Raw genomic sequence first — 27,773 nt, 5'->3', positions numbered from 1 at the left:
TCTCCCTGTTTCTGTCCTGCTCACCAGCCTGAAATGACAGGAAATTGGGAAGCAGAGTGATCATTTCAGCAGGCTGTATGAAAGCCTTTCATAACTGAGTGAAAGACTATACGCTAAGAACATAACATGGTATTACTAGAGCAATTACAGTGTTAAGGCGAAGTCTTAGCATCGTGGCTAGGATTTAAAGGGACAATCCACTCCAACTATCTTTTGTTCTTTTTTTAATTAGCCCACTGTTGATATAGTCCCGAAATATTTTGCATGTCAGCAGTTAAGTTTTATTTTGCCTCATCATGGTGATGTAGCCGGTATCGACAGTGGACTGATGAAAGAAGATAAAGTTTCCCTTTAAGAGTGAGTGGTGGGTCTAACTAACCTGTGTGAGGTTGTTCTCAGCCTGCAGTGGGATCTGCTCTGCTTCCTCCCTTCCTGTTCAGACAGAGCAACAACTCAGAGACCAACACCTCCACTCTCCCTTTCACACCTGGATCCTACTGACAACCATCTTCTACAGGTGGGGAACAAAAACCAAAAACAGTCATAATCACTGGTCACATAGGATCACTGATGATGACTGGTAACAGATCACTAAAGACATCGTCAATAGTCAATTTGTTATCAGTGAAGAATAATAACCGTTGCCGTCACTTTGGGCCTCAGTCATGAAGGCCCTGTTGCTGTGTACCTCTCTCTGCTCTGGTTTGAATGGAGATAATAGCTACATTATTTAATGATGCTATCTCTACAGTTTTGTGACATTCAACGCTGAATGCGTGTTGAGATGTGTAACCATGATGCATTTACCTGTATATGTAGCAGGAGGGAATGCTCATCGCCCTGATTGGACAAGAGAACGAGGGTGGATTCCCTTACCCAGCAGGCTCTGGTACGAGGTGTAGGGGTCATAACCTCTGAGGATCAGGAGAGTCCAGTACCGGACAACATCCATTCTCAGCTGAGGAGACTGTCTCCAAGTTATAAACAGGTGCTCTACAGTTCTCGGGTCAGATAGTAAGTGGATACCGTTATGTAAACAAATGATGGTTAAACATGCGAATCTGTAAACCGATATAAAGGCTCACCCAGTTTAAGTGTTAGGTTAAATATATGATGACAGTTCATCTGCGGCTAAACTATTTTACCCAACAGTAACTGTGTGCCCCTAGTGTCCTTATGTGTGAAGTGTATATCCATGCTCTTACTGTGGATCTATGAAGAAGGTGTGTAGCTCCCTCCAGGCCTCACTCTGCTCCAGGTGCCAGGGGAGCTCCTCCAGGATCTGAGGCCAGCTACAGAGCTCCCTGCCCTGCCTCTGGAAGAACTGGGCCAGGCTGAGATGGTAGCCCCGTCTGGTCCTCCTCAAGCCCCCTGAACTTTTACAGGGACGGACCCCCACAGATCTAAGAATAGAAGTCTAATGAGAGGTGGAAATTAAATGACTGGTCAGTTGGACTCCTTAGTGAGAGTCCAAGAGCTCCACTTACATGCAGATACTCCACTTTCATTGTTAGACAACGATGATCAACCAAGTAAAAAGCACCACCATATTGGAAAGACCAACAAATGAAGGCCATTGTAGAATGTCCATTCTATGCTTTCTATTTCTATGTTTGTAACTTCCGCTTCCATCTGCCACTCACTCACTCAGCAGGAGGAGGTCCATAGCTTGGCCCAGTGATTGGTGGGTGAGGCTCAGTGTTCCATTGGGTCTCTCCTGTACCCAGGGCCCAGCAGCAGTGCGGAACCGGGCCCACTCCAGAGGTAGAACCTGTAAGTACCCAGGGTAACCAAGAACCTCCAGCAGGACCAAGACCTGCTCCTCAGTCAGCCCAGCATGGGAGAGGTGAACGAGGCAGAGAGCGTCTCATATCCAGTCTCTGAGATCTGGAGAGAAGGAGGCAGTAAAGGTTAGATACAACAATTCATCAGAGTGCCATAACTAACCATGTTAATTCTTCACCTTTATTGAGAAAACATTAGTGGTTATTCTTGCTGTATGGCACTTAAAAAAAAAATCACAACTGAATAACTAGAGAGGGTAAAGATGATCCCACCTTTGTTGGACACCTGAGAGGTAGGCCCTCCTGTTCCTTTGGCTGGACTGGCCGACCCCGCCATAGTCATTTATCCAGCGCTGGCTGGACTGGCCGTACCCTCACTGACCCCGCCATAGTCATTGATCCAGCGCTGAATCACCTTGGCTCACAGCTCTGCCATAGAATCCACTTCCACATACTCCTCTATCAACTCCTCCTCCGTTCCCCTCAGGATGCCGCACATCTGCAGCTCGCTAGCCACCACCGCCAGGAACAGCGGCAGGCGGTCCATCCCAGCCTGGTAGTGGTTCCCAAGAGGAATTGCAGCAGGGTCCTGTGCGGCTCCTGGCAGGGCAGGGTAAGGTGTTGGAAGGTCAGGGAGCCAGCGTAGGTCCTTCACCTGACAATGAATGAATAAACATTAGGAATTCATGTTCACTATATCAAGTAATATGCTTTGTTTTTCATCTTGATTTATTTGACCGCTATCAATGTAAAATACACTGTACAAGAACCCCCACTGGTAGTGGTCTGGGCAAAGTAAGGCATTACCACCTACATTGAGAGCCCGAGGGTCCTGGTCAGTCTGTCCAGTACGTACAGAACCAGAACACAGAGTCCCAGAGCAGCCGCAGCAGAGAAGGCCTGAACCTAAACATGCCTTGGGCTTTACATGGTGCTGTAACCCCTCACTCCACTCAGCCTGGGGCCCTAGTACAGAGACACAATAACAACCCCTCACTCCACTCAGCCTGGGGCCCTAGTACAGAGACACAATAACAACCCCTCGCTCCACTCAGCCTGGGGCCCTAGTACAGAGACAGAATAACAACCCCTCGCTCCACTCAGCCTGGGGCCCTAGTACAGAGACACAATAACAACCCCTCGCTCCACTCAGCCTGGGGCCCTAGTACAGAGACACAATAACAACCCCTCGCTCCACTCAGCCTGGGGCCCTAGTACAGAGACACAATAACAACCCCTCGCTCCACTCAGCCTGGGGCCCTAGTACAGAGACAAAATAACAACCCCTCGCTCCACTCAGCCTGGGGCCCTAGTACAGAGACACAATAACAGTAAATGTGGAGCCTTAAAAACGACTTAAAGGGAAATACCACTCAAAAACAACATTTTGATATTTGTTTCATTAGCCCACTGTTTATATCGTCCCAAAATGTTTTGCATGTCAGCAATCAAGTTAAGATATAGAACTTTCAAAATATAGAAAGTGTCACAGTATGATGCGTCCACTAATGAAACAAATACCAAAATATACATATATTTTTTGTGGAATTGTCATTTAAAAAGTTTTCCTCCTGGGCTGCACTAAAAAGAAATACTAAAAGCACTATTAGCCTCTTTGTCTATGGCAATCTGTTTATGCCATGGCCATGTGTGTCACTGAACCTCAATGCATCTACATGTATGACATGGTTGGTGTATCTTGTAGTTTCTTTTTTGCTGTTTCATTGTATTATCATGTTGATTTGTTTATTGTTTGTTCTCAGGGCACCATTGAGAATGAGACCCTGGTTTCAATTAGGATCCCCTGAATAAATCAAATGTATGTATACATGTTCTTTTAAATACCACACTAGTTACTTAGAAGAGTGAGATGAGAGGGAACCATCCGGTCTGTCTCACCAGTCTAGACCAGACGAGTGGTATGACAATGTTGACCTTGTTTCTTTCTTCGGTCAGGTCAGTGTTGTGTTTCTCGCAAAGTAAATACATATATATATATAAATATTTGAAGTCAGTAAAGAAGTACATCTTATCTAGCAGTAAAGGTTATATTCACAGGAAAAGTAATTGAGTGTAAACACATTTCTGAATAAATGTCAAGTTGGGAATGTAAGTATACAACAGTGCTATAACGGGTTACATTTGGAATTGATGGGTTCGATGACAGAAGTGTCATATGTTGATGTCATTGTAGTCATTTCTAACCCTCTCAGACATAGGCAATTACACTCTGGAGTGTTTACCATAATGGGCCAGGCGTAGCTCAGTGGTGATGTCTCTCAGTACAGATCTGATATCCACACTGGAGCTGCTGATTCCACAGAGGTGAGGGATGGCCAGGATTCTAGGATTCTTCTTCCGGGAACTCCTGAAGCAACCCCTCTCACCACAGAGCAGCAAAATAGACCCCTCGGAATCACGTTTGTCATGGTCACTGAAGGCAAAAGGAAATAGGGTGGACAGTAAAAATGTTTTTCATTGCAAAAAAAATATCTGAACACTATGAATGCATAACTCCATCTATCTGCATCTACTTTTAAGTATGGCAAATCTCATGGTAATTCATCACTGATTCCAGCTTAGTGTGGTCACCAAAGTTCTTACCCTGTTAACTTAATGGTTGAATTCCTTGAGGTTGCTAGACTCTGAGACATGTCAGAATGAGTGAGACAGGCAGTAAATGTGTTGAGTTCCTCCATGACGGCAGCGGTCTGGGTGGAGAGGGCAAACCAGCGACACAGAGCCTGGACAGCACCTTCGTGATAACATCTATCAAGGGAGTCCAGGAGGCCTAAAGAGCAGGGGAGAAAGCACTGCTTTAGGGCTTGGAAGATCAGGCAGACCACTGAAAAACACAATAAATACACAATAACTGGACTGAGCTACGTTAGTCATCTTCGCTGTCTTTTCAAAGCTGGTTCACTTACCTGAACAGGTTGGCTGCTGGTCCAGGGACCCATAGAGCTGTTCCATGAGGCCCCTCCAGTCCCTCTTCACTAGGTCCACCAGATCCTGCAGCATTCTGAAGAACCTTACAGGTTGCAGGCTGTCCACTACCCTGTTCTTCAGCTCCCTGGCTCTGTGTCTCTCCTCCTCTGTCTGTTTGGAGAGCATGCTCAGCAATGACCTCTGACCTTCATCTGTGTACCTGTCTTCATTATCCTCTTCCCCGTGGAAAGAGTAGTCCCTGAAGTAGAAGAAGCCGTGTCTGGTGTCACCCATCAGGGCTGCCTGGGTGAACTGCAGCTCTGTCAGGGAGCACTTCTGGTTCCTCCCTGTGAGGAACCAGGGGTAGCCTCCCTCCACTGCAACATGCAGGTTCCTCTCCACCCCAGAGAGGGCTTCTCGTTCTGGACCGGCAGCAGGGAGAGGTGAGGGGTCCTGCTCCGGCCTGGAGAGGCCGTATCGATGGCCCAGGAGGCAGAGGAAGGAGGAGGAGCGGGTGATAAGGTCTAGGCTGATCTTCAACTGCTGGGAGGAGAGGGGGGTATTATTGTCATGGAGGTCGGAGGGACGATGGCTCCCCCGGTCAACCCACTGGGTGTCCAATGGTCTGAAGCAGGTGCCTCTGGCCTGGCAGAGAGCATCCAGGTGGGGGAACACCTGTGTTCTCAGGTAGTACGGAACACAGCACGGGCTGGAGAGGAGCAGTGATAGGAGGGGCGGTGGACCGGCCTCCGTCTTGTGGGTCCATCGCAGGCCATCATAGCTGGGACCTGCTGTGCCTGTCTGAACAAAATAATGAAAAACAAGCATATCAGGAATAATCATCAACTAGATATCTAGCTACAGTGTTTTGCAAGTACATGGTATTATTGGTGTAAATATGAATAGCAAATTCATGACATGCAGGGAACAGTGCATATTTCCCCACAATTGAGTGTGTCCCCCCTCCCAAGACTTGCTAGTGGCGCTGGACACCCATCAACAGGATGGTCAGCAGGCTGGAGAATGTACAGCAGTAGGCAACGACCACAAAGAGCTTGCAGGGACTGTTGCCCAAGTCCCAGCTGAAGAGTATTGCAAAGACCAATAGTGGCACGCATATTAGCAGGCTCAGAATATCTGACACACCAGGCTCAAGAACAGTTTCATACTCAAGTTGTATCTGTACAGATGCCAACAGCTGATCACAGCTATGCTATGCCCAAAAGATAGCAGAGAGCCAGGACCACTCCACTGATCATGGTGCCAGTGGGTGGAATCAGGGATTCCAGAGGTGCAGTTGAAGTTGGAAGAGTTACAGGTGGAGGAGTTGAAACTGTCAATCATGTTGAGACTGAAGATGAGAGAGAATGAGTTGAAATGAATGTAGATGAGCAGGTGAATGTTGTTAGCAGTTGAGAGGTGGGTTGGTAGTGTCTGCAACTGAGTCACGGCATAGTTTCAATGTGAGGAATGGGAAAAAACTCTGATCACATGAAAAAGAAAGGGGAGGGTCTATTCCACACCAAATATGTTGTGTTGAGGTATACAACCTGTGACAATTGCACAAGCAAGTGAATGCTGGCATTTGAAATAGATGATTACAGTAGCTATTCCAAATAGACTAATTTCATAAATCATAGCAGAGATGCACACGCAAGCACCTGCGGACACACGCACACACACAAACAGTATGCCACAACATGCGAATGGACAATAGTTGACAAACAAAATTCCATAAATTTTTTATACCTGTACTAGTGGCCATGAGTTTGTACCAGAGATGGTTGCCAAATCCCAATTAAAATGGCTCACGTTACAAATCAAATCTGAATGCTCTGTAGAGTTGAGGTTTTTTTTTTCAAAATATATGCATTTGGCAAACTAAAAGCATATTTGTAGGTAGTCTGGGGGGCAAGATCGTTTAAGTACAGCCTCAACGTCAATGCAAGCATGATACTTCGCTGAGAAGTTGTGAATGACAAGCCATAGCAACAGTGGTAGCCAAGGTGACCATATGGGCTTCCAGATCAGCCTATCATAAATTGTTACACTGTAAATGTACAAAACAATGTTTCAACAGTGCTGACGAATGTATCTATTTTCAATGACGTGTTGCAATGTATCCGACATGAGTTTATCGCTTTTTATGATAACAAAATCATTGTTTAACGTGTAAATCGGCCAATGGAAACTAGCCACGCTTTGAACATGTACAATCGGACATGTAATACTACGATTGGAAGATTGAAGCGGCGAAAGCTTCCGCCATTGGTTATTGTTGTGCGTGGGGAGCAGGTATAGGTCCACTTCATCAACCCACCGCCTCTAAAAGGTGGATCAGATAAAGGAGTCTACAACCACGGACGCACACCGTTTCAAACCTATGCCGGGGTGTAGGAATAAAGTACAATATAGTGAAATACGGGACTAGGACTATAATGATCTTTTTTTCTATTAAAATGAACCGAATGTGGACAATAGGCCTATTTTGTGCTCTTCTAGCTTTCAGTAAGTATGAGTTATAAATTGCATAATATAATTTCAACTTCTTTGCTGTTACTTGACATTTCATGACGTTTTCTTATGATTGCAGTATAATCAGCAGTAAATGTGCTAAAATGCCATCTTTTGATTGCAGTGCATTGTTTTGTTGACTGATAAGTGTGTCAAATGGGGTAACATTGTAGAAGACGGCACTGATTTGCAGCTTCTGGTACTTTCCCCTCATCTGAATCCCGAGGAGCCAGACTGTAACATTGATATGTCTAATGCTTCTCTTTTTTTTATTCATCATATCTGGACGTTATGGTTGTTTTGCTTTATGAGCACGTTATTCAGATTTTTACTTTACATGTTTGTCCATCTTGACACTGTCATACCTAACACCTCTGCTTCCACAACCACACCGACCAAACAGAAGCAGGATTCTAAACACCCTGATCCCACACAGTTATACTGCAATTGTACCAGTTATCAACAATTAACTACCAGTGGGGGGAAAAGTACAAAATTGTCAACTTGAGTTTAAGTAAAGTTACCTTAATAGAAAATGACTCAGGAAAAAGTGAACGTCACCCAGTAAAATCCTACTTTGAGGATGAGTTTTAAAGTATTTGGGTTTTAAATAAACTTAGGTGTCATTTTCAAATTCCTTTATATTAAGCAAACCAGACGGCACCACTTTTAAAATTGTTATTTTATTTACTGTTATCCAGGTGAACAATCCAACACCTAATTTACAAACGAAGCATGTGTTTAGTGAGTCCGCCAGATCAGAGGCAGAAGGGATGATCAGGGATGTTTTTCAAGTGTCTCATGCTAAAATGTAACGAGTACTTTTGGGTGAAGTGGGTAAATGTATGGAGTAAAAAGTACAATTTCTTTAGGAAAGCAGTGACGTAAAAGTATGAAGTTACCTCAAACTACTTAAATAGTATTTTTACTTAAGTACTTCACATCACTGCCAACTACCCATACAATAGTCTGTTTGCTTTGGACAGTGCAATCAGTTTGCTATGTGGGTATAGAGATGGAAACAGCAAAGGTATCAAATCTTAATCAGCCGTGAAGGTGAACCTTTTCTGGGAGCTTATCAGTTTTATTACAGTACCGGTCTGTTCTGAGACGGAGAAGGGTCATGACCTCTATGGAAGGAGTCAATGAGATGTAGTAGTGTGACTGTTATGCTTCCAGATAGAGGGGAAGATTAGCTACCAGATGAACTTAGACCCTCCGTAGTGAATTTATGGGCCCAGTGGTTGCTCTGTCACATGACATGGGTCAATTTAAGTTAATATTAAGGAGTTGTATTTTTTACTGGGGTACAAGTTATTGTTTAAACCCTCAGCTCTATGTTTAATTTTATCTACAGGTTCTGTCAGAGCGGAGGATGAGGTTGACATTGATGGGACAGTGGAGGAGGACTTGGGCAAAAGTAGAGACGGCTCCCGGACAGATGACGAGGTCGTCCTGAGGTAAGTGTGTTTAAATATTTCAGTAAAGAAAAGTGTTCTGTCATGCAGTAAGTCTTGAGACTAACTAGTGACAAGAGAATCCCATTATAGACTTCTACTTCCTCCCTCTTTTCCAAAACACAACCCTTTATACTGGCCTGACATGTACCACGGAAACCACTTTTACCCCCTCTCCTTTCGGCCTGTTTTTTTTTTCAGTCAAAGATAAAAAACCCTATTGAGATTTGTTGATATACTATTTCATTTTTGTCTTGACACCCGTTCCTATTAAGCCTGTAGAAGTACACCTGATCATTCTTCAGTTCATTAGAGAGCAACACACAACATTTATAAGGGTTTTTCCCTATTACCAGTCACACAGATGAGGCCTCTATAAATATTCCCTTTGGGGAAATCTCGAGTCGATCTACCTTGTTTGTGCTGATCTCTGACTACTCTTCTGTTTTTCAAGGGAAGAGGAGGCTATCCTGCTTGATGGCCTGAATGCAGCGCAGATAAAGGAAATTCGGGAAAAATCAGAAAAGCATGTCTTCAAGGCCGAGGTGAACAGAATGATGAAGCTCATCATCAACTCCCTGTACAAGAACAAAGAGGTTAGTGTCTGCTCTCGTGCTCTGTGTAGACAATGGAGCTTTGAACTTTTATACTTACAGAAATAATAGGGCAATACAATACATTTAATTTTTTTACACTCATTAAGCAATATTTAGTCATTTGTTTAATTAGAAATTAGTTCACAATGAGTCGTCCTGGCTATCTATCATTAAATAAACCTGATAGAGGTTCAGTGAGGTAACTTAAAATAATTGAATAAGGGTCGAGACAGTTAGGAATGTAATTTGGGGATGGGGCTTCGCCCTGCCTGCGTCTCGGGGTGGGTGGGGGCGAGCACACCCGCTGACTAGAGCACCCGCTGACTAGAGCACCCGCTGATGGGAGCGGCCATTCGTGTATTGTTTTAATAAAAAGAAATAAAATTGTATCATTTTTTTTCTTTTTGTCTGTGTCCAGATCTTCCTGAGGGAACTGATCTCCAACGCTTCCGATGCTCTGGATAAGATCCGGTTGCTGTCCCTGACCAATGACGAGGCACTTACTGGTAACGAGGAGCTGACAGTGAAAATCAAGGTAGGTTAAGTTATCTTTAAAAAAAAAGTTAGCTTTCTGTGTAACCCACCCTTTCATGTCCTCTGACTGTAGGCTAATTAGCAACCCTTCACTGGGCTATCTAGAGTGAAACCTGAGACAGAGAGTTGTTAGGATAACATCTCTAAATTTACATCCGTTTTTGCATGGCAAAAAGGGACATCAAGACTTTCAACACCTGCTGCAGGACATTGTGCGCTTTCCCTTTGAGTACATGCAAATGAATAATAAACACTGTACACACTTGGTTTGCTTTTCTTTTATTCTAAATGTGCATAGATAGTTTGAGACTTTAATAGTAATAAAACAAAGTCTGTCAAGTTCAATGGGAAGTAATCCAAAACCCAATATAACATTTCACGGTTTGTTTCTCACCTCCAGTCTGACAAGGAGAAGAACAGGCTTCACATTACCGACACCGGCATCGGCATGACCAAAGAAGACCTGGTCAGGAACCTCGGCACCATCGCCAAATCCGGCACCAGCGAGTTCCTCAACAAGATGACAGAGATGCAGACCGATGGCCAGTCAACCTCTGAGCTGATTGGTCAGTTTGGCGTGGGCTTCTACTCTGCCTTCTTGGTGGCTGACAAGGTGATCGTAACCACGAAGCACAACAACGGCACGCAGCACATATGGGAGTCTGACTCCAACGAGTTCTCCGTCATCGAGGACCCCCGCGGGGACACCCTCGGCAGGGGCACCACCATCACGTGAGTCAGCAAGGCAACTGTCAGCAAGTAGCAACCATTCAGAGTCAATCTAGCATTAGTGTAGGTGGATGATTTGTATGGCAATTTTAGGCTGGATATGGACAGCTCTGTTAGTCGATGATGAAATAGAATATGGTTAGTTTAGCAACGTAAACCTTCATAACAATAATACATATTATGATGTAGTTATTGCCTCATTTGTTCAGACCTTTTTGATATTACTGGCTGTGGAAAATTCAGTCAAAAGACTGTCTAAATTAAGCAGAGACCCAAATGTCAAACCAAAGCTGAACTAATAAGTGCTCCAACTTGGATTTCACCGTAATGAAAATTTGTTTCATTACTGTGCCTTTTTTTAAGGCCAAGAAGCCCGTAGTCTTGTTCAGGCGGTGCAGCCAGAGGAATCTAGTTATGTTTGAAAGGTTCACAACTGTAATGACTAACATTAAGCTCTGACTGGCTCTTCACTGCAGTGCATTCTTTGTCTCCCCTAGCTTGGTGATGAAGGAGGAGGCAACAGACTACTTGGAGCTGGAGACCATCAAGAACCTTGTGAGGAAATACTCCCAGTTCATCAACTTCCCCATCTACGTATGGAGTAGCAAGACTGAGACTGTAGAGGAGCCTATTGATGAGACTGACGCCGATAACAAGGATGAAGACCACGATGAGGTGGAGGAAGAGGAGGAGGACAAGCCAAAGACGAAGAAGGTAAAACATTGTTTCAAAGACTAACTACTGTCTGTAGCAGCAAATGATCCCATTGAAGCAAATCTCAATGGAAGTGCATCTTTCAGTTTTAAAGACTGTCCTTTCTCCTTTAATCTCCCCTCACCTCAGGTGGAGAAGACGGTGTGGGACTGGGAGCTGATGAATGACATCAAGCCCATCTGGCAGAGGCCTGCCAAGGAGGTGGAGGAGGACGAGTACAAGGCCTTCTACAAGACCTTCTCCAGGGTGGGTGTCTGTCGACAGTTTATTCAGACTTGCTCTCCTAGCAGACACTAATCCATTTAGTGGTTACACGGTCTATATTTCCACTTAGATTTAGCAGACACCGGTTCTTAATGGGTGATCTTAGGTCAGATATGACTCGTCTGACTGGACATGAACTGCAGTTGTCTTGTCAGGCAAAGGTTCAGTTGCGCAACTGGTTTAATGACAGATGGAGGTTGTCTATGTAAATAACCTCCCACTCTATTCTGTTCTTGCAGGACACAGACGAGCCCATCTCCCACATCCACTTCACAGCAGAGGGGGAGGTCACCTTCAAGTCCATCCTCTTTGTGCCTGCCGCAGCTCCCCGGGGACTCTTTGACGAGTACGGTTCTAAGAAGAACGACTTCATTAAGGTACCACAGCAATCATTGGTTACAAAGCAACTATGGATTGGCATACAAGCGGTTCTCAGTGCAGTATTGATGTGTCGTAAGTTTTCTGTCAGTAACAATCTTCCATCTCTCTCAGCTCTTTGTGCGTAGAGTTTACATCACTGATGACTTCCATGACATGATGCCTAAGTACTTGAACTTTGTGAAAGGAATGGTAAGTATTATTCCTTAGGGTTAAGTCTAGATACCAGTATGTTTAGCCATCATTCCACCCCTGTCATGCTAAACATTGGCATATGACTGGGGGTACAAGGAGTAAAATGTTAGCTATCAGACTGGTACCCAGGCTATTTAAGTGCACCCACCGAGGATTGATTGAATGTTAAAGCTGCAATTTGTATAAATTCGCATAGAAAAGTGAGTTATAGATCTATAATTCTCATTGAAAGCAAGTGTAAGAAGCAGTAGATCTGGTTTGTGTGCTATTTCTATGCTTCCCATTAAGTTTTGTTTTTACGTCTTTCGGTTTTGTATACCAGCTTCAAACAACTGAAATTACAATATTTTTGGTTATGGAAAATATATTTCTCAGAAGTTTACATGGTACTTTAATTCTCTACACAATATTTAGAATTTTAGCAACCAGGAAAAGGCAAAGCGATTTTTGCATATTGCATCTTTAAATTTATTCTGTTCCATCAGGTTGACTCCGATGACCTTCCTCTGAACGTCTCAAGAGAAACTCTCCAGCAACACAAACTTCTCAAGGTGAGGCTTGCTTTCAAATCACTCTATCAAACAAGGAAACCCACCTGGGCCAACACTCTTCACTCAACCACTCTGCTAACAGCATACTTAAACATACCTCGTCGGCCAGGTCATTCGCAAGAAGCTGGTACGCAAGACCCTGGACATGATCAAGAAGATTGCAGAGGAGCAGTACAACGAGAAGTTCTGGAAGGCGTTTGGCACCAACATCAAGCTGGGTGTGATCGAGGACCACTCCAACCGGACCCGTCTGGCCAAGCTGCTGCGTTTCCAGACCTCCAACAGCGACACGGTGCTGGCCAGCCTGGAACAGTACGTAGAGAGGATGAAGGAGAAGCAGGACAAGATCTACTTCATGGCCGGGACCAGCAGACAAGAGGTGAGGGCCTGGATGAGAGCACTGCTTTGTGATCGAAAATGGTGACCTTTGAGTAGAATGAGTATGTTTGTAAATGTAGAGCATAATAGCAGAGTTTATTTTTAATTTAACCTTTTATTTTAAGGCAAGTCAGTTAAGAACAAGTTCTTATTTACAATGACGGCCTACCTCGTCAGCTCGGATTCGATCCAGCAACCTTTCTGTTACTGGCCCAACGCTCTAACCACTAGGCTATCTGCCGCCCCAAAAGTTATAAACCTTGTAATGAAGAGTCAGGATCTGTAAAATATTATAATAGCCTCCTTCCTACATCGAATGTTTGCTGTATCGTGCCCTGAGCTTAATATCCCCTCCATCTTTTCCGTCAGGCCGAGTCGTCTCCCTTCGTGGAGAAGCTGTTGAAAAGGGGTTATGAGGTCGTCTACCTGACAGAGCCCGTGGATGAGTACTGTATCCAGGCCCTACCGGAGTTTGACGGCAAGCGCTTCCAGAACGTGGCCAAGGAGGGCGTCAAGTTTGACGAGAGTGACAAGACCAAGGAGAAGAGGGAGGGCCTGGAGAAGGAGTATGAACCTCTCACAACCTGGATGAAGGACAGCGCCCTGAAGGACAAGGTTAGGGGTCTCCTCAATGGGAATGTGCATTGTTATTAGATAGACAATAGTCAGATGGCATCTTCTCTGTTTGCTCATGTGTCATAAAAGCTTCGAAAAGCTGAATCTTTGATCTGTCTGTAGATCGAGAAGGCTGTGCTGTCCCAGAGGCTGACCAACTCTCCCTGTGCCCTGGTAGCCAGCCAGTACGGCTGGTCCGGTAACATGGAAAGGATCATGAAGGCACAGGCCTACCAGACAGGAAAAGACATATCCACAAAGTGAGCCATGTGAAACTATTTTGACCTAATGTACAGTATATGTTCTGTGGGATAAGACACTCACAAGAAGTCGTAGTGGCTCAAGTCCTAGAGGGTGTTGACATAGTTTCTGCTTATTACCATGGTTTGACCCCTTTTATTTCTGTTGTCCAGTTATTATGCAAGCCAGAAGAAAACACTCGAGATCAACCCCAAACACCCTCTGATTAAAGAAATGTTGAAGAGAATAAATGTGAGTACCATTTAGAATTCAACACGAATTACTTTCCCGGGCTTACGCCCTTCCATTTCAAATTTACGCAAATGAATCATAGGTTCCGAACCGTATCAAATTCTCCTCCTGACCTCAGGATAATGCAGAGGACCAGACTGCCTCGGACCTGGCTATAGTGCTGTTTGAGACGGCCACACTACGGTCAGGCTACCAGCTGGCTGACACCAAAGCCTATGGAGACAGAATAGAACGCATGCTCCGACTCAGCATGAACGTGGACCTCAATGAAGAGGTACGCTCAATATAACTATCACCCACGTGCAAACAGGATCTGAATACTTACTGCTACTTTACCAATATAATAAACACTGACAATGCAAAGTGTGTTATAATGCAGTACATTATGGCTGGATTCTGTATATAAGAATTTACTAGTTAACATAGCAGAGCAGATTTTGGGATGAGGCGAATGGGCACAGATGCTAAGGTATATCTGCGTCTTTTTCCGGTATATCTTCGCTTATCATAACTTCCTTACCTGTCACAGCCAGAGGAGGAGCCAGAGGAGGAGGTTAAAGCAGATGAGGAAGATGAAGATTCGGTAAGATGGGAGTCGAGCACAGAACTGGGGAAAATAGTGTTAGTAAGACAATGGATAGTGATGGTCCTTTTTGCTTCATGTACGGATGTGTTTTTCACTTTGCTCTTTCCAGGGAGCCACAGGAAGAGATGAGCTGTGAGACGGCCTGAGCGAGGGGGTGGGAGGGAAGGGTGAGGGAGTGAACTGGGGGGCAGAGCTTTGACTGGAACTAGGTCCATCTTCTCTGCTGAAAAGGAGCGGATGGGTGTTTTAGAATCTTCTGTTTGTTTTTGTTTGTTTTCTACATTCCTACATGATTGTAAATGTGTTAATATTTAACCGAGCTGGTTATGGAGTGCTGTCTTCCTGTCACGAGAACCATTAAATGTTGCCGGAAAGGTAATCTCTCAACTGTGGTGTCGTCTTTAAACCTGTCATTTCTGTTCTTTATTAGCCAGTAGTCAGCCAATTCAGACTTTCCACAGTCAAATCTCCAGCTTTTTATTCAGGAAAAAGCTTTAAAGAGATCACATTGTTGCGTTTCAAAACAATCAATACAATTTGCCCACTCGTCTCACAACAACCACATTTTTGATACAGCTTGTTTCTGTACATGTCTGGCTTAGAGTTCTTGAAGATGTTTTGATAGGAACCTTCAAAGAAATACCATCTCAAAAGCTGTTAAAACGGCAATAGGACTTATTATCAGAAAGAGGCCTCCACAATATTTACTGTTCACAGCCTCCATTCACAGTCTGAAATGCCAGACATCCCCCTACACAACCATCTGTTAAACACCCCTCAGATTTTGCCCTCGGGCCGTACCAACAAGAACTTCCCGGTGGGATCTGGGATGAACCACTTCTCCCACAGGTCCAGGTGGACACAGGGGTAGTCCCAGGGCTTGAAGCGCCCGTTCCAGTGCAGCAGGTGTGCCCCCTGGAGGAAGGTCTCAGGGTAGCGGGCGTCTGGGCTCCAGCCTGTAGGAAAGAAACGGAATACACAGTAAATCAGCCTCCAGAAGTGGCTCTATCCTACATTATGACACCTAGGCCTGTGTACCAGAGCCATACAGCTCAATACATGGTTCTGCTGTGCTATATACGAGGTGTGGTGATGTCATCAAGATGAGGTGATCTCACCCAGGTGTCGGACGTGCCACAGAGGATCGATGATTGTGTATTTGTCATGGAACACTATCAGCATAGGAGGAGTCGCCACGCCCCCTGCCATGGCACTGCTGTATATGTTTTTCCTAGTGGAAGAGAGGAGAGAATCACAAAGTATAACATTTTTATTTAATTTCTCTAATGATATTCAAATGAAATAGTAATAGTAAGCTTTCATAGGCATATCTATTTATTATAATAGACAGCAGGGTTAATTTCTTCTGGGTTTAGGGGTTATGTGGAAAGATCTGATCACAGGTCAAAAATTCTTCTCTACTCACTTTAAGTTCTCCTGCATCCAGTTCTCCAGCTGTTTGGTGATCTTCTGTTTCTTCCACTCTCCAATGTCGGCCACAAACACCCCAGGGTTGAAGGAGCAGTCGCTGGGGTTGATCCCCAGGTCTCTCACTTCCTGTTTCCTGTAGTCCAGGAAGCCCATGTACGTTGTCTGGGAGACCGGGTCAATGGGGAAGGATTTGGATTCAGAATCGGAGACAAACTGAAGGTTTACTCAACATTCAGATCTGAGACCGCTTGTCAAGTTATTTCAGAAGAGCATTAGAGAGTATCTTCTAGGCTAGGTGTAGGGTAAAATATATTGTCCTTCACCAGGATTGTTTGTAACAGAGGTGCCTCTGCTCTTATTTTGGCAAACCATACCCTCTCATGGCAAAAAAATGACACTGACCTGCATGCCAACGCTGCGCACCATCTCGTGGGTGGAGGGCAGGTCACAGTCTGTGGCGAAGGCGGCAGCATGGCCTTTCTCCAGCTTGGTATGGTACAGGTCCTTGATGTCACCTGTCATTAGTGAATGTAAATACTGAAGGCAGGCACCCATTTTATCTCAACTCCAGCTCAAAACTGGACTGAATGGCAAAGGACACATTTCTGTACCTTGCACAATGACATCGTCGTCTAAGTAGATCACCCTCTGGTGGCTGATATCAAGGAGCGGCAAGTAAAAACGTACAAAGTTCAGCTGCAAAACAATCAAAACCGGGACTTTAGGGACAGTGACTGGCTAGGTTCTAATTAGTTCCTTTGTGGGTGCTTGTGTGAGTGTATGTTACTCACTGGATGCAGCAGGTCTGGTCGGGAGGAGTCTGGTTTCACCTTCCCTTTCAGGACCATGGGGTTGAACTCTAGAATCTTATACTTGATTCCCTTCAGCTTGGTCTTCTCTATGTACTGTCTATGAAGACAAAGGAATATAATGACCGTTCAACTCACTCAAAGTTATTTCTCAGTTATCCTTTTCTAAGCCTTTTATTGAAACAATTCAGATAATCAATTAAAACATCCTGGGTTGGAACCAGGAACTGAAATTGCTACATATCAAGCAGTGACACAGTGGAAGGGGAGGGATTAGTGTGAAACACCTTGTCAGCTTGATGGCATCACGAAGAGTGACAATATAGAAGAACACGCTGGCATCTGTGTTGCTATAGATGCTGTTGATGGTTGCCATGGCACCGCCCATTCGTTCCTCCGCAGCACAGATTACCACTGGGATGTCATCCCCTCCCTCCGCTGCCTTCTCTACAGGAACTTTGGGTGCACGCTCTGGGTCCTTCCTGGTTTCTGTGAGGGAAGTTCAACCAGTTTGAGCTTGGTCAAGTTTGACCTAGATAGTTTGTGTATGCATTGATATGTAGGCTATGTGTGCCTTTAAAATTTTTTTATGTAGTTCTGTTCTTGTCTAATTATGTTCTGTATTGTGTTTCATGTTTTGTGTGGACCCAAGGAAGACTAGCTGCTGCTTTTGTAACAGCTAATGGGGATCCTAATAAAATACCAAAATTAGTCATCTATTTTTTTACATCTATTCAACTATTTCAATTTCAAAGTAATTTGCCCCCTACAAGCTATACCTTATTAAGCGGCAAAGGAAATGCTTATTTTTCAATCAACAGGCCTTCATAGCCTCGTGCCAACTGTTATTCTTGGCAGTCCTGCCAAGTCCTAGTTTCCTTCTCTTGCCGTGGCATGCACCTGGCTCTCAGGTCAGTGTGTCTTTAGAGTGGGACCTGTTAAAGAAGCTGGGGGGAATTACCTGTGCGTTTGAGTTTGGGCCGAGGCGGGCCTCTGAACAGCTTACTGTGCAGGAGTAGACACACTATGAGAACCAGCATCATGAGCAGGATATGGTTTACTGTGACACAGCAGAGAGAGAAAGGGACCATTCAATAAAGTCAGATGCAGGGGAACTGAAGCAGAAGTCCTTCCAAACTGGATCAGTTCAACTTAAGCACACTTTCCACTATAATGCTGTCACCTCGTATCCAATCATGGCAGATCACATAGTACTGAAATACTCAAACATGGCTCTCATCTGTACCCTATCAAAACCTCTAATTTTTTACGACTTATCCCATAGGTGGTACAACTAATTCTAACTAATAAAATAGTTGCACTTGCCCTTCTCTTCCTATCCACACACCTCAACCATGTGTCAGCTGTAGTCAACCTGAGTGGCATCAATATTGTGCTGACACATTCACCCCTGGATGACCTAAACTGTCTGCCTCAACAATAACAACTAAATAGTCATTAAAATATTGCTTCACTTCTGGAAAATGTAAAGAACCAGGCTGCCAGCTGAACTCTGTGCCAAATATCAACTGTTTGTGTTGTTTGAGTAAAGGCATCTGTTAACTTTATAAGTAAAGTATAGACTGTATAAAACAAGGGTGTAGAACAAGGCACAACTGTTGTGCACACTAATTAAACATCCTTTAATGGTTGCATCATGTGTTGAATGTGAACAACAGAGGACTGAGATGATGAAATGGGACTCTTTTACGGGCTCACTTTCCTGGTTACCTCATCAGTGTTGAGGAACAGTTTGGGATTGGCAACACACACACACAGAGAGAGTCTCAAACATAATTTATGGAGGTGTTGGAAGCGTTCCAACTCAGCTGAGGCAAAGTATTCTCCAGAATCTGGGGGGGGTTGTGCTTTACCATGGCTACACTGATCCCTGCTTACAGCCACCACGATTACAAGTGTGGAGCAAAACCCATTATTTACACGCAACAATGTTTTATTACTCATTTAATATATATGAAAAAAGGAATGATGTCAAAATGTGTATTACAACATCCTGTGGTCACTCACTTTTCCTCAAAAGAGCCATTGTTCATGTTTCTTCCAGCCACATCTGAAAAGACAGAGAGAAGCAGAAAGCAGTGAGATTCAAAGGCAGACAGACACGAAGACAAATAGACTAAGAGTAAGCGAGGGGGAGGGACTGCCGTATTCCTTGGCATTGGTGCACAGTTGAGGATCCAGAAGGGTGTCTTCACAGTCATAAATCCTTCCCAGAGGTGCTCCCGAACAAGATCTGGCAGTCCTCTCAGATAGACACAGTCCTCAATACAGCTGTTAAAAACAGGAAAACCCCTCTGACAAACATACCTCCAAATCAAGATTAATTGTTTAATATTGGGCTTCACATGAGCCTGAGTTGTTTACCATTACCCCTCAGGGTACCTCGCCTATCCACAGGAGGTACTTAGGAAGAGTCATAAGAACATAGGCCTAATGATTGGTTGCAGATGAGAAGGCAAAAGACGGAGTACTTCAGGCAGAGTGAAATATTATTGGGGATACAGTTAAGAAAAAGAAATGTTGAGACCAACTGGTTTATAATATAAAATGTCCTATTTCACACATGTAAAAGTGTGTTTTATACACGTGTGAATTGGAGTGTTTTTTTTGGCATATCCCAACTCCCCCTGAGCCACCCTTGAAGAGTGAGGTCACAGCCAGGGTCACCATTGTTCAGCGCCGCTGGAGCAATTAGGGTTAAGTGCCTGGCTCAACAGCACATGGACCAATTTTTCACCTTGTCGGCTCAGGGATTTGAACTAGCAACCTTGCGTTTACTGGCTCAGGCTCAATGCTCTAATCGCTAGCCTACCTACCTGCACCCTAGCCTGTTTCCACTGAAACATTTGCTGATGCAAATAAAGATTCTGCAACGTTATCATGTTTATGTCATGATGATCACATACGCTACACGGTATGATAGTCCACACACTGCAACTGCAGAACAGTACAGACATGATAATTGTATGTCGTGACTTTTGTAACTGGTCACTCTCTATATCACTTTATCAGTATGGTAAATGTATACCATACTGTAGCCCAAGGTGTTGGCTAATACAGTTATATCTAATGTAGTATACAGTTCATACTGTACTGTTTCTCTCTGTGACATACATGGCTCAGCACGCATGTGGATCTGGTTTTGAAAAGACTCTTGGTGCTTCCTTCCTAGTGGCATTTTTCAGTAAGCTTTTGTCTGTCTCTCCCTAGAGGCTATCTTTCTATCCCTCTATTTCTCTTGCTTAAATTCTAACTCTCTCGACACTGATGTCTCTCCATCTCCCTCACCCTCTGTCTCTTTTAGATGTAATGTGTAAGTAAACAGTAGAGAGTTGAGATGTAAACTACTCTATAAGCAATCAATAAAAGTGACATCACAAGCTGTGTTCTGTTTGGCGCTGGATAATCAAACAAAAACTAGTTCAGCTAGTTTCGTACTGTACTCTTCTGCCCATTTTCAGAGAAAATACTGCCACTCCATTGATGTCAGATGGCAATACTAGTATCTGTATTAGTTCAGACTTTCACATATGGTGCAGACAGATTTTCTGGGCAAGTTATCCTCTGTAGAAAGCATCACTATCCAAGACTGAGTCAGTATAAATGACTTGGTAATGTTTTTTAGTGTTTGTAAAATACCCATTAGGTGAAGTGTTTTGCGTCCTTGTCCAATTTCCTCTCTTATACAAGATTAACATAGAAATGGTTGGGATTGGGATTGTGTTCATTTTTTTTAGGGGTTCCAGACTCTTTTCAGTGTTATACACACACATTTTAATGCTCTTAGAGACAACTTTCTCTAAATTAATCCAAACTAATCTAAAAAAGAATGAATTGTACACAGATGGATAGTCAGATATGGCTTAATCAGGAGTTTACAAGATTACTTTGTTCTTAGTAGCCTACTGTATGTTAGATTTAAAACATATAGAAGAACTAGGGAATCCTCATTCAAGGTGTCAAAGAAGTCTGTGCCAACTGTTATTTTTACACTCAGCCTCTGCTACCGCCACATAAAGAAAACCATACAACCATAGTCTGGCTTTATAACCACACAGGCTACCTGAACTATGATAATGGAACACCAAGTAGGCTCCTAAGTAGTCTAGTTGCTGCCATGTGGCACACCTTCTACATGGAAATCATATGTTTGTTTTTTTTTCATTATGGGCAACTACATTTGGGATATCCAGCCTAGGAAATACAGTAGCCTTACATTGGTTTATGTAACAATTGCACAAATTAAATAAATAAACATTTCAGATGAACCTATATCAATCTACTCAATGTATCACACATAGATTATGATAATGATTTTTAAAACATTTATGAATATTACGTTCTTAAAAAGGTGTGTGTCTCCTATTCTAGCTTTAGAGCAATGCAAGCTATGCACAACAACGCACACTGTCAAAGCAAAACTCTTCATTCAACAATGTGTCATAAAATAAATTAACTTACCCGGAAAAAGTGCCACAATTATTCTCACCGGTTAAGTATCCACCGGTCTCTGCACATGGTCTTGAATAACTGCTGCAAAGAGAAGCTCCTTCACCCACTCAATTTTACAAAAAAAAAATAAAAATATTCAGGAAGTTCTTTCCAGATGTGCCTCATCTTGTTCACCCATGGAAAGCTCCGCGGGGTCCACATGCCTTCTTGTAGATAATTACAGAGATTGCATTACACTCCACAATAACAACTGTGTTTCCTAAATTATTTCTCATAGGATGCATGTTTTAAAAATATATATTTTACCTTTACATGTTTTAGCCTATTGTAAAAAGAAAAGTAGATCTATAAGCCTACAACTGAATAACTTTACTATATAGGCCTATATAATTTGAAGAAGAAGTTATTATTTACAAAGTCTAAATCAATAAAATGTAATAAACCCAACCTATTATCATTCAATATAAGTTATTTTGAGAGTAATGACTATCAAAAACTACAAGCCCCAGTGCACAATTCTGCTACAGCCTACTGGACGATCAGAGTATTACCTAATTTCTTGCTGAACATGCTACAAGCTGTTTTAGCCCATAGCCTATGGTAGAACAGTGTTGTGCATTTCTTTTACGTATTAATGTCAGGTATTAAGTTCAGATTTTCTATCTTTGGCGTTTTTAACGTAAAAAGTAGCGTAGAACTCAATTGAAATATGTAGGCTTTTGGTCGACCAACAATTTAACCAACTTGTCAACTTTATATGTTCAATGGATGATGAGAAGACATTGACATATTTAATCAAGCTTACCCAGAATGGCGAATTGTGCACGCGTAAAAAAAATAACTTGGTGGCAACATTGTTGCACGATTTGTCAACAAAAAACATTTCGGGAAATCGGGTGATACATTGTTGCATTATGCTGCCCGTCATGGCCACTTGGACATGCAATTTTAGTAAAAGAGATTGGGATGGACATAGAGCTGTACAATACCGACAACAAAAGAGCTCTGCATATGAAGCTGCGTCCATGGGACAGGGGTGTTTGAGGTATCTGCTCACTGAAATAGCCAAAGTAGACTGCTTAAAAAAGGCTGATTGGTGAGACATACATCAACACGCATGCCATGTGCAAACATTAAGACAACATTATTCCTTATATATATTTTTTTTAATCAAATAGCAAAGAAGTTGTAGATTTTCAAGTCTATTAGGATAACGTATTGAAAAACACGTTTTTTCCCGAAATAATTTAACCCCCTTCGATAGCTCAGTTGGTAGAGCGGAGGACTGTAGAGGCTAAATGCTGAAATCCTTAGGTCGCTGGTTCAAATCCGGCTCGAAGGAAATCTTTTTCGTCGGCCCATGTCATATGCATAAACGCTGAATCGCAAACTCTCCTTAACAATGCAGTACAGTATCAATTAAGAATCAAATGCCATGTCCAAAAATAACAAAAAGTAGGAGACAAAAGTGAGAAGTAACTTGGTTTAGCAGCTTAAGTATATAGTAATAATAAATAGTAACAGTTAAGTATATAGTAACAATAAATAGTAACAGCATTGGTGACCTTGTGTGTTTGTCATAAATAACAAATACGTTGTTCTAAGATTCAATTAAAGTTCTGGTTTCAATTTATCATATTTATGAATTGAATGACCAGAGTCATAGTCATTAGAGAGCAAATGGAAGCAAACGGCCGAAACGGGGAAGGATCACCAGAATTTGTCAAATAAGAGAGGCTTATTTTTTTTTGTTACTAAACGTTTTGCTACCTTGTTTCCGAACGAATTACGGGCCTGCTTTTTCTTAAAACCTTCGTGTCCCTTCGATAGCTCAGTTGGTAGAGCGGAGGACTGTAGAGGCAAACTGCTGAGATCCTTAGGTCGCTGGTTCAAATCCGGCTCGAAGGAATTATTTTAATAGTTTAATAGTATCACCGTGCCTGCATTGTATACCATTATCAACACACTACTATGAACATAAGTAATCATTAAATACTGCACAAAATTGGCGTGGGAGGGTGAGTCAATTTAAAAAATATATATTTATTGTATTGCACAATAAAAACAATTATGTGCAACTGACCCACCATTGTGGCCCACCTCTACTTTCAGGACCCCTCTGATGATGGCCTGCACCAGGAGGAACCTGGGTATGATCCAGGGACTACTGTCCCACGAGGCTGACCCCATGCTGAAGCACAAGGACGGCTGGAACTCCTTCCACATCGCCTGCAGGAAGGGAGACCCAGCGGTCATACAGCACCTCCTACTGGCCAACCCGGAAGTCTGGAGGACAGAGAGCAAGACGCTGAGGACTCCTCTGCACACTGCAGGTAATCTCTGTGCTAACAAATCAGACATGTAATCTCTGTGCTAACAAATCAGACATGTCACAGGTCTAAACATATTCCCAGGTATTTTGAACAATATGCATAAAATAGCACTTTTTTTCTGGTTCGTTACACCTTCTCTGTCTATTCTCTGTTCCTACAGCAATGCACGGCTGTGAAGAAGTGGTCAGCATCTTGGTACAGAGGTGTGTTTGTTTATGTTTGTGTGTGTGTGAGAGGAGGTATGAATTAGGATATGTCTCAGAGGATTTGCATACTTGTGAGAAGTCATGTTCAAGTGTCAGTGTTGAGGCTCTGTGTGTTAATGTGATCATGTGTAAGTGTGTGTGGGTGTAGTGCTAACTGACCCTCACTTCTCTGTTTGCAGGTGTGGTTATGTTCCGGATGTCAGGGACAGCTGTGGGGTCACTCCCTTTATGGACGCAGTGAGGAACGGACACATATCTGTGGCCAAACTACTGCTGGAGAAGCATCAGGTATACTGGAGACTCTGGGGGAAAATAAAAATGTCCATCTATCAAAACATATCTGAGATAAATCAACTAGTCTGTATCTCACTTAATTCCACCATAGTCCCCTTGGGAAATTTAATCCACCTCAACCACTCCAGTACCCCTGGACATTGGATAAGATACTGACCTGTATATACTTGCATTCTTGTGTGTCACACAGGCCTCTCCGACTGCAGCAGACATCCTGGGGGCCCAGTCGGTGCACCATGTTGCTGTCACAGCCCAGGAGGAGGCGCTAGAGTTCCTAGTGAGGGACCTCGGAGTGGATGTGAACCAGACAGCCACTGACATGCAGCTCACTTCCCTGCACTACGCTGCCAAGGTTAGCTCAATTCTGTAAACGTCTGTTATCAGGCCTATGCTGTATATAAAGGCAAATTGTGTGCATAATATCATGCCTGATATTTTATATTTTCAGGAGGGCCACACAGGCACAATCAAAGCACTCCTCACATTAGGAGCAGATCTTCACGTCAGGCACAAAAAGGGAAGAACAGGTACTGTAGAGAAGTGGTTCCCAAACTGTGGGGCGAGGGGTCGGCAGGGCCCCCCCCCCCAAAAAAAAGTATATTATTTTTAAACATTTTTAAAGGAGCTCAATCTGGCTTTAAACTGAATGTTGTAATAGTAGAATGAACAAGATATCATTTCGAAATTGGGTAGTGCATCATCAGTTCCTCTTGTCATGTTATTCTTCGCATACCTTAGAGAGCTATTTATAACTTGTCAGAAATGTTCAGATCAACTAGCCCATGTCAGCTCATGTTTTTTTATTTAGGTTTTTTAGCCCATAGATATTTTTGTAATTTTTATTCACTGAAATATCACATGAATACATATTAGACATGGGAAAATGTATAGAATTGCAATAAAATTAGCTTTAAGACTGCTAAGTTTTCTTTGCGCCCCTTGACAACATGTGTAGAATTGCACGAAATAATCTTTAAACCTGCCAAATTCTCTATACCAACAAGAGGGGTGTGAACAGTTTGTATCATAAACAGTGCTTGTGTCCACAGAAATAGACATGGCGTGTGCACACAGGGGAGGCGCGGGATGTTTCCCAATGCTGGAAGAGTGAAAAAGTTAGGGAACCCCAGCTGTAGCTAAATGCTATATAATCATACATTATGATAATTGCACTTTGCTTGTAGCAATACACTTTAATCAAAACAACTGCTTGGAGGCCAAATCTGAATTTGTGCAACAAGAAAAACAGGAAATGTAAGTTGACATAATACAGAGAACAGGATGTGTTCTAATTACATAACTTCTGTCTAGCGTATGCAAATAGTTCTGGCACTAGATCCAATTCTCAAACCACAAACCAATCAAAACACTCTGTAGTCACAGGTACAGTTGATCTTGAATGCAGGTCATTGAATCCTGTCCTCGGGCACCCTGTGTTAGGGGTAATCACAGGTCCAGAAAGTTGGCCCCGTTCCAAAATGCATCTGGGGCTTTCCCAGCCGATCCGATATGCATAAAGTAATTTTCAAAAAACCTGTTCAGATCAGAGAGTAGAAAGAGTGAGAGAGAAAAAACTTCAGACTGGGCGCTGCCAGCTCCATCAATAAAAGAGTGATATTGGCGAAATGATCCACAGTTAGGCCCTCCCTACGTGTCCTTAAAAAGTGCCTATAACAAATTACAAAAAAACTATTTGTTGTGTTTCGATGGGTAGCATATTCAAAACTTAATAGCCTATTTTTAAAAAATTGGTTTTTACCATCCTCAAATATTAACTGTCCACCTCACCGTTTAGCTGTTGGAGATTTGAGCGCTAAATGTGTCAGGGCATTGCATGCATACAGGCCTAGATGTCCACTGTTTGATATTATGAAAATCTATATAAAGGAAGAAAAGCTTGGGCCCAAGAGAGAGAAAGATAGAGGTATGCTGTCGCCATGTTCCCAACACTGACATGCATTTCTTTATACTCGTCAGATGGAACTTCATTTGGCAAAAAAACAACACTTGTGTCATATTTAAAGAACTGGTTTAAACCATTACAAATGTTTTGAACCGACTAGGCCTATATTGTAGCAACTACCCATCAAATGACAGCAATAGGCTAAAGCTATTTATTTTACAACAGGCCTACTTTTAACCTATATTAAACTAAATACAGAGTACAACGTTTAAAAAAACAGTTAACTTAATTTAGCCAACAAAAATGTCTCAACATAATGAAACAACACTTTTTGCATATTTAAAGAACTGGTTTAGATTATTTTACAGGCCTACAAAAATAATGATATACAATAACATTAACAATTCTAAAACAAATGATAATTAATACGAAATAAATAAATACAAGTTCAAAAATTGCATCAAACCTGAATAGCGAATTGCACTCAGTCCATTTAGCCAAGCCAACTTTCTTCTCATCTTTGTCCACTACAGTATTAAAACTTGTCCCTGAGGACATTCCTGTTGTCGCCTTCTTTTCACTATACTATTTCTCCTCTAACTTTCATTTTACTTTAATGAAAAAGGCCTCCATCTTAGCAATCAACAGTAGCCTAGTCCAAGGCTCCTTTCACTCCTTTCGCGCATGTGAGGGGAGCAGCCGTAATCAGTTTCAGCTGGACCTAAGCTACAAGCTCGTTCAGTTTTCATCACCTCACACACATTAAATTAACAGAGGAAGGATCTAGTCAGTAAATCAATTTAAATTGCACATATCTGAGACCTGTGGAAATTATATCAGATCCGACCCAGATCTGAGACAAAAATGTGGGTCCTGACAGACCCAAAATTCCGAGATCCAACCCAGGACCCATATTTTTGTCTCAGATCTTGGTCGGATCTCGGAATTTTGGGTATGTTGGACCTGTGAAGACCTCTACCCTGTATGTGCACTGTGGAGATGGAGATCTCTGCGCCAGCAAGTATCTGACATTGATTAATGAATCTACTGCCTGTATCTCTCTGTGCGTCCCCAGCTCTTCATGTGGCGTGTACAGGACAGCATGCAGAAGCGGTGAGGACAATCCTACAGCTGGGGCTAGTAGATGTGGTGGATGCCTCGGGCACTACTGCTCAACAGCTTGCCAAAAAACCAGACGTGCTCAGAGTGTTTGAATGTGATTTGACATCAACTACTGTCTGAATGGAGAATCAATAAATGATAGACATTAATGGTATTCTGGATGGCAGAATAATAACTTCATATAATTTATTTATGTGTGGATTTTGTTGATGGGGATGAAACCAATACAGTGCCTTCAGAAAGTATTCACACTCTTTTACTTTTTTCACATGTTGTAGTGTTAAAACGTGAGATTAAAATTATTGATCATTGCTAGACAGCCATTTTCAAGTCTTGCCATAGATTTCCATGCTGTTTTCTGTCAAAACTGTAACAAGGCCACTCAGGAACATTAAATGTTGTCTTGGTAATCAACTCCAGTGTATATTTGGCCTTGTGTTTCAGGTTATTGTCCAGCTGAAAGGTGAATTTGTCTCCTAGTGTCTGT

General features: G+C 42.9%; 2 protein-coding genes, 1 long non-coding RNA gene, 2 other non-coding genes and 1 pseudogene across 6 annotated transcripts; 4 read left to right on the top strand and 2 right to left on the bottom strand.

Annotated features, from left to right (window-relative positions):
• Positions 1–1,654: 1,654 nt before the first annotated feature.
• LOC121841702 lies at positions 1,655–4,568 on the bottom strand. Its single transcript, XR_006080741.1, has 4 exons — positions 4,389–4,568; positions 4,028–4,218; positions 2,058–2,439; positions 1,655–1,887 (listed from the first exon to the last, which is right to left on the bottom strand). It is a non-coding gene; the product is annotated as an uncharacterized LOC121841702 (long non-coding RNA).
• Positions 4,569–7,032: 2,464 nt separating this feature from the next.
• Positions 7,033–15,094, top strand: LOC112247347 (endoplasmin). Its single transcript, XM_024416091.2, has 17 exons — positions 7,033–7,220; positions 8,584–8,686; positions 9,138–9,279; positions 9,698–9,814; positions 10,214–10,545; positions 11,040–11,256; positions 11,386–11,502; positions 11,760–11,897; positions 12,013–12,090; positions 12,579–12,644; positions 12,754–13,023; positions 13,392–13,637; positions 13,761–13,897; positions 14,051–14,129; positions 14,248–14,403; positions 14,659–14,712; positions 14,825–15,094. The coding sequence occupies exons 1-17, from the start codon at positions 7,151–7,153 to the stop codon at positions 14,849–14,851; spliced, it is 2,349 nt and encodes a 782-aa protein (XP_024271859.1). The 5' UTR covers positions 7,033–7,150; the 3' UTR covers positions 14,852–15,094.
• An 84-nt stretch (positions 15,095–15,178) lies between these two features.
• LOC112247348 (glycosyltransferase 8 domain-containing protein 2) lies at positions 15,179–21,545 on the bottom strand. Of its 2 annotated transcripts, none has more exons than XM_024416092.2 (10): positions 21,438–21,545; positions 18,984–19,247; positions 17,917–18,015; positions 17,243–17,444; positions 16,938–17,055; positions 16,758–16,842; positions 16,549–16,661; positions 16,142–16,308; positions 15,834–15,946; positions 15,179–15,671 (listed from the first exon to the last, which is right to left on the bottom strand). In XM_024416092.2, the coding sequence occupies exons 2-10, from the start codon at positions 19,000–19,002 to the stop codon at positions 15,493–15,495; spliced, it is 1,095 nt and encodes a 364-aa protein (XP_024271860.1). In that variant the 5' UTR covers positions 19,003–19,247; positions 21,438–21,545; the 3' UTR covers positions 15,179–15,492. The 2 variants fall into 2 exon arrangements, with proteins under 2 accessions (XP_024271860.1, XP_024271862.1); XM_024416094.2 differs by having other exon boundaries at positions 18,984–19,026; positions 21,438–21,544.
• Positions 21,546–22,192: 647 nt separating this feature from the next.
• On the top strand, positions 22,193–27,700 carry LOC112247336 (annotated as a pseudogene).
• Positions 22,683–22,770, top strand: trnay-gua. The gene is given in 2 exon segments: positions 22,683–22,719; positions 22,735–22,770. It is a non-coding gene; the product is annotated as a tRNA-Tyr (tRNA).
• On the top strand, positions 23,249–23,336 carry trnay-gua. Its single transcript is given in 2 exon segments — positions 23,249–23,285; positions 23,301–23,336. It is a non-coding gene; the product is annotated as a tRNA-Tyr (tRNA).
• Positions 27,701–27,773: the final 73 nt, after the last annotated feature.

Source organism: Oncorhynchus tshawytscha, linkage group LG33, assembly GCF_018296145.1.
Source record: "Oncorhynchus tshawytscha isolate Ot180627B linkage group LG33, Otsh_v2.0, whole genome shotgun sequence".
NCBI classification, from domain to species: Eukaryota; Metazoa; Chordata; class Actinopteri; order Salmoniformes; family Salmonidae; genus Oncorhynchus; species Oncorhynchus tshawytscha.
Note: the sequence above shows the minus strand (reverse complement) of the source record. Positions and strands in the feature narration are given on the sequence as shown.

Bases quoted from the DNA above. Each gene is read 5' to 3' on its own strand.
- LOC112247347 (XM_024416091.2), top strand. From the start codon at position 7,151: ATGATCTTTTTTTCTATTAAAATGAACCGAATGTGGACAATAGGCCTA. The intron at 9,815-10,213 runs GTAGGTTAAGTT...TCTCACCTCCAG, and splicing joins AGCTGACAGTGAAAATCAAG to TCTGACAAGGAGAAGAACAG. The intron at 13,638-13,760 runs GTTAGGGGTCTC...ATCTGTCTGTAG, and splicing joins ACAGCGCCCTGAAGGACAAG to ATCGAGAAGGCTGTGCTGTC.
- LOC112247348 (XM_024416092.2), bottom strand. The intron at 16,309-16,548 runs GTCAGTGTCATT...CCGGTCTCCCAG, and splicing joins TGCGCAGCGTTGGCATGCAG to ACAACGTACATGGGCTTCCT. The intron at 15,672-15,833 runs GTGAGATCACCT...TCTTTCCTACAG, and splicing joins GTGGCACGTCCGACACCTGG to GCTGGAGCCCAGACGCCCGC.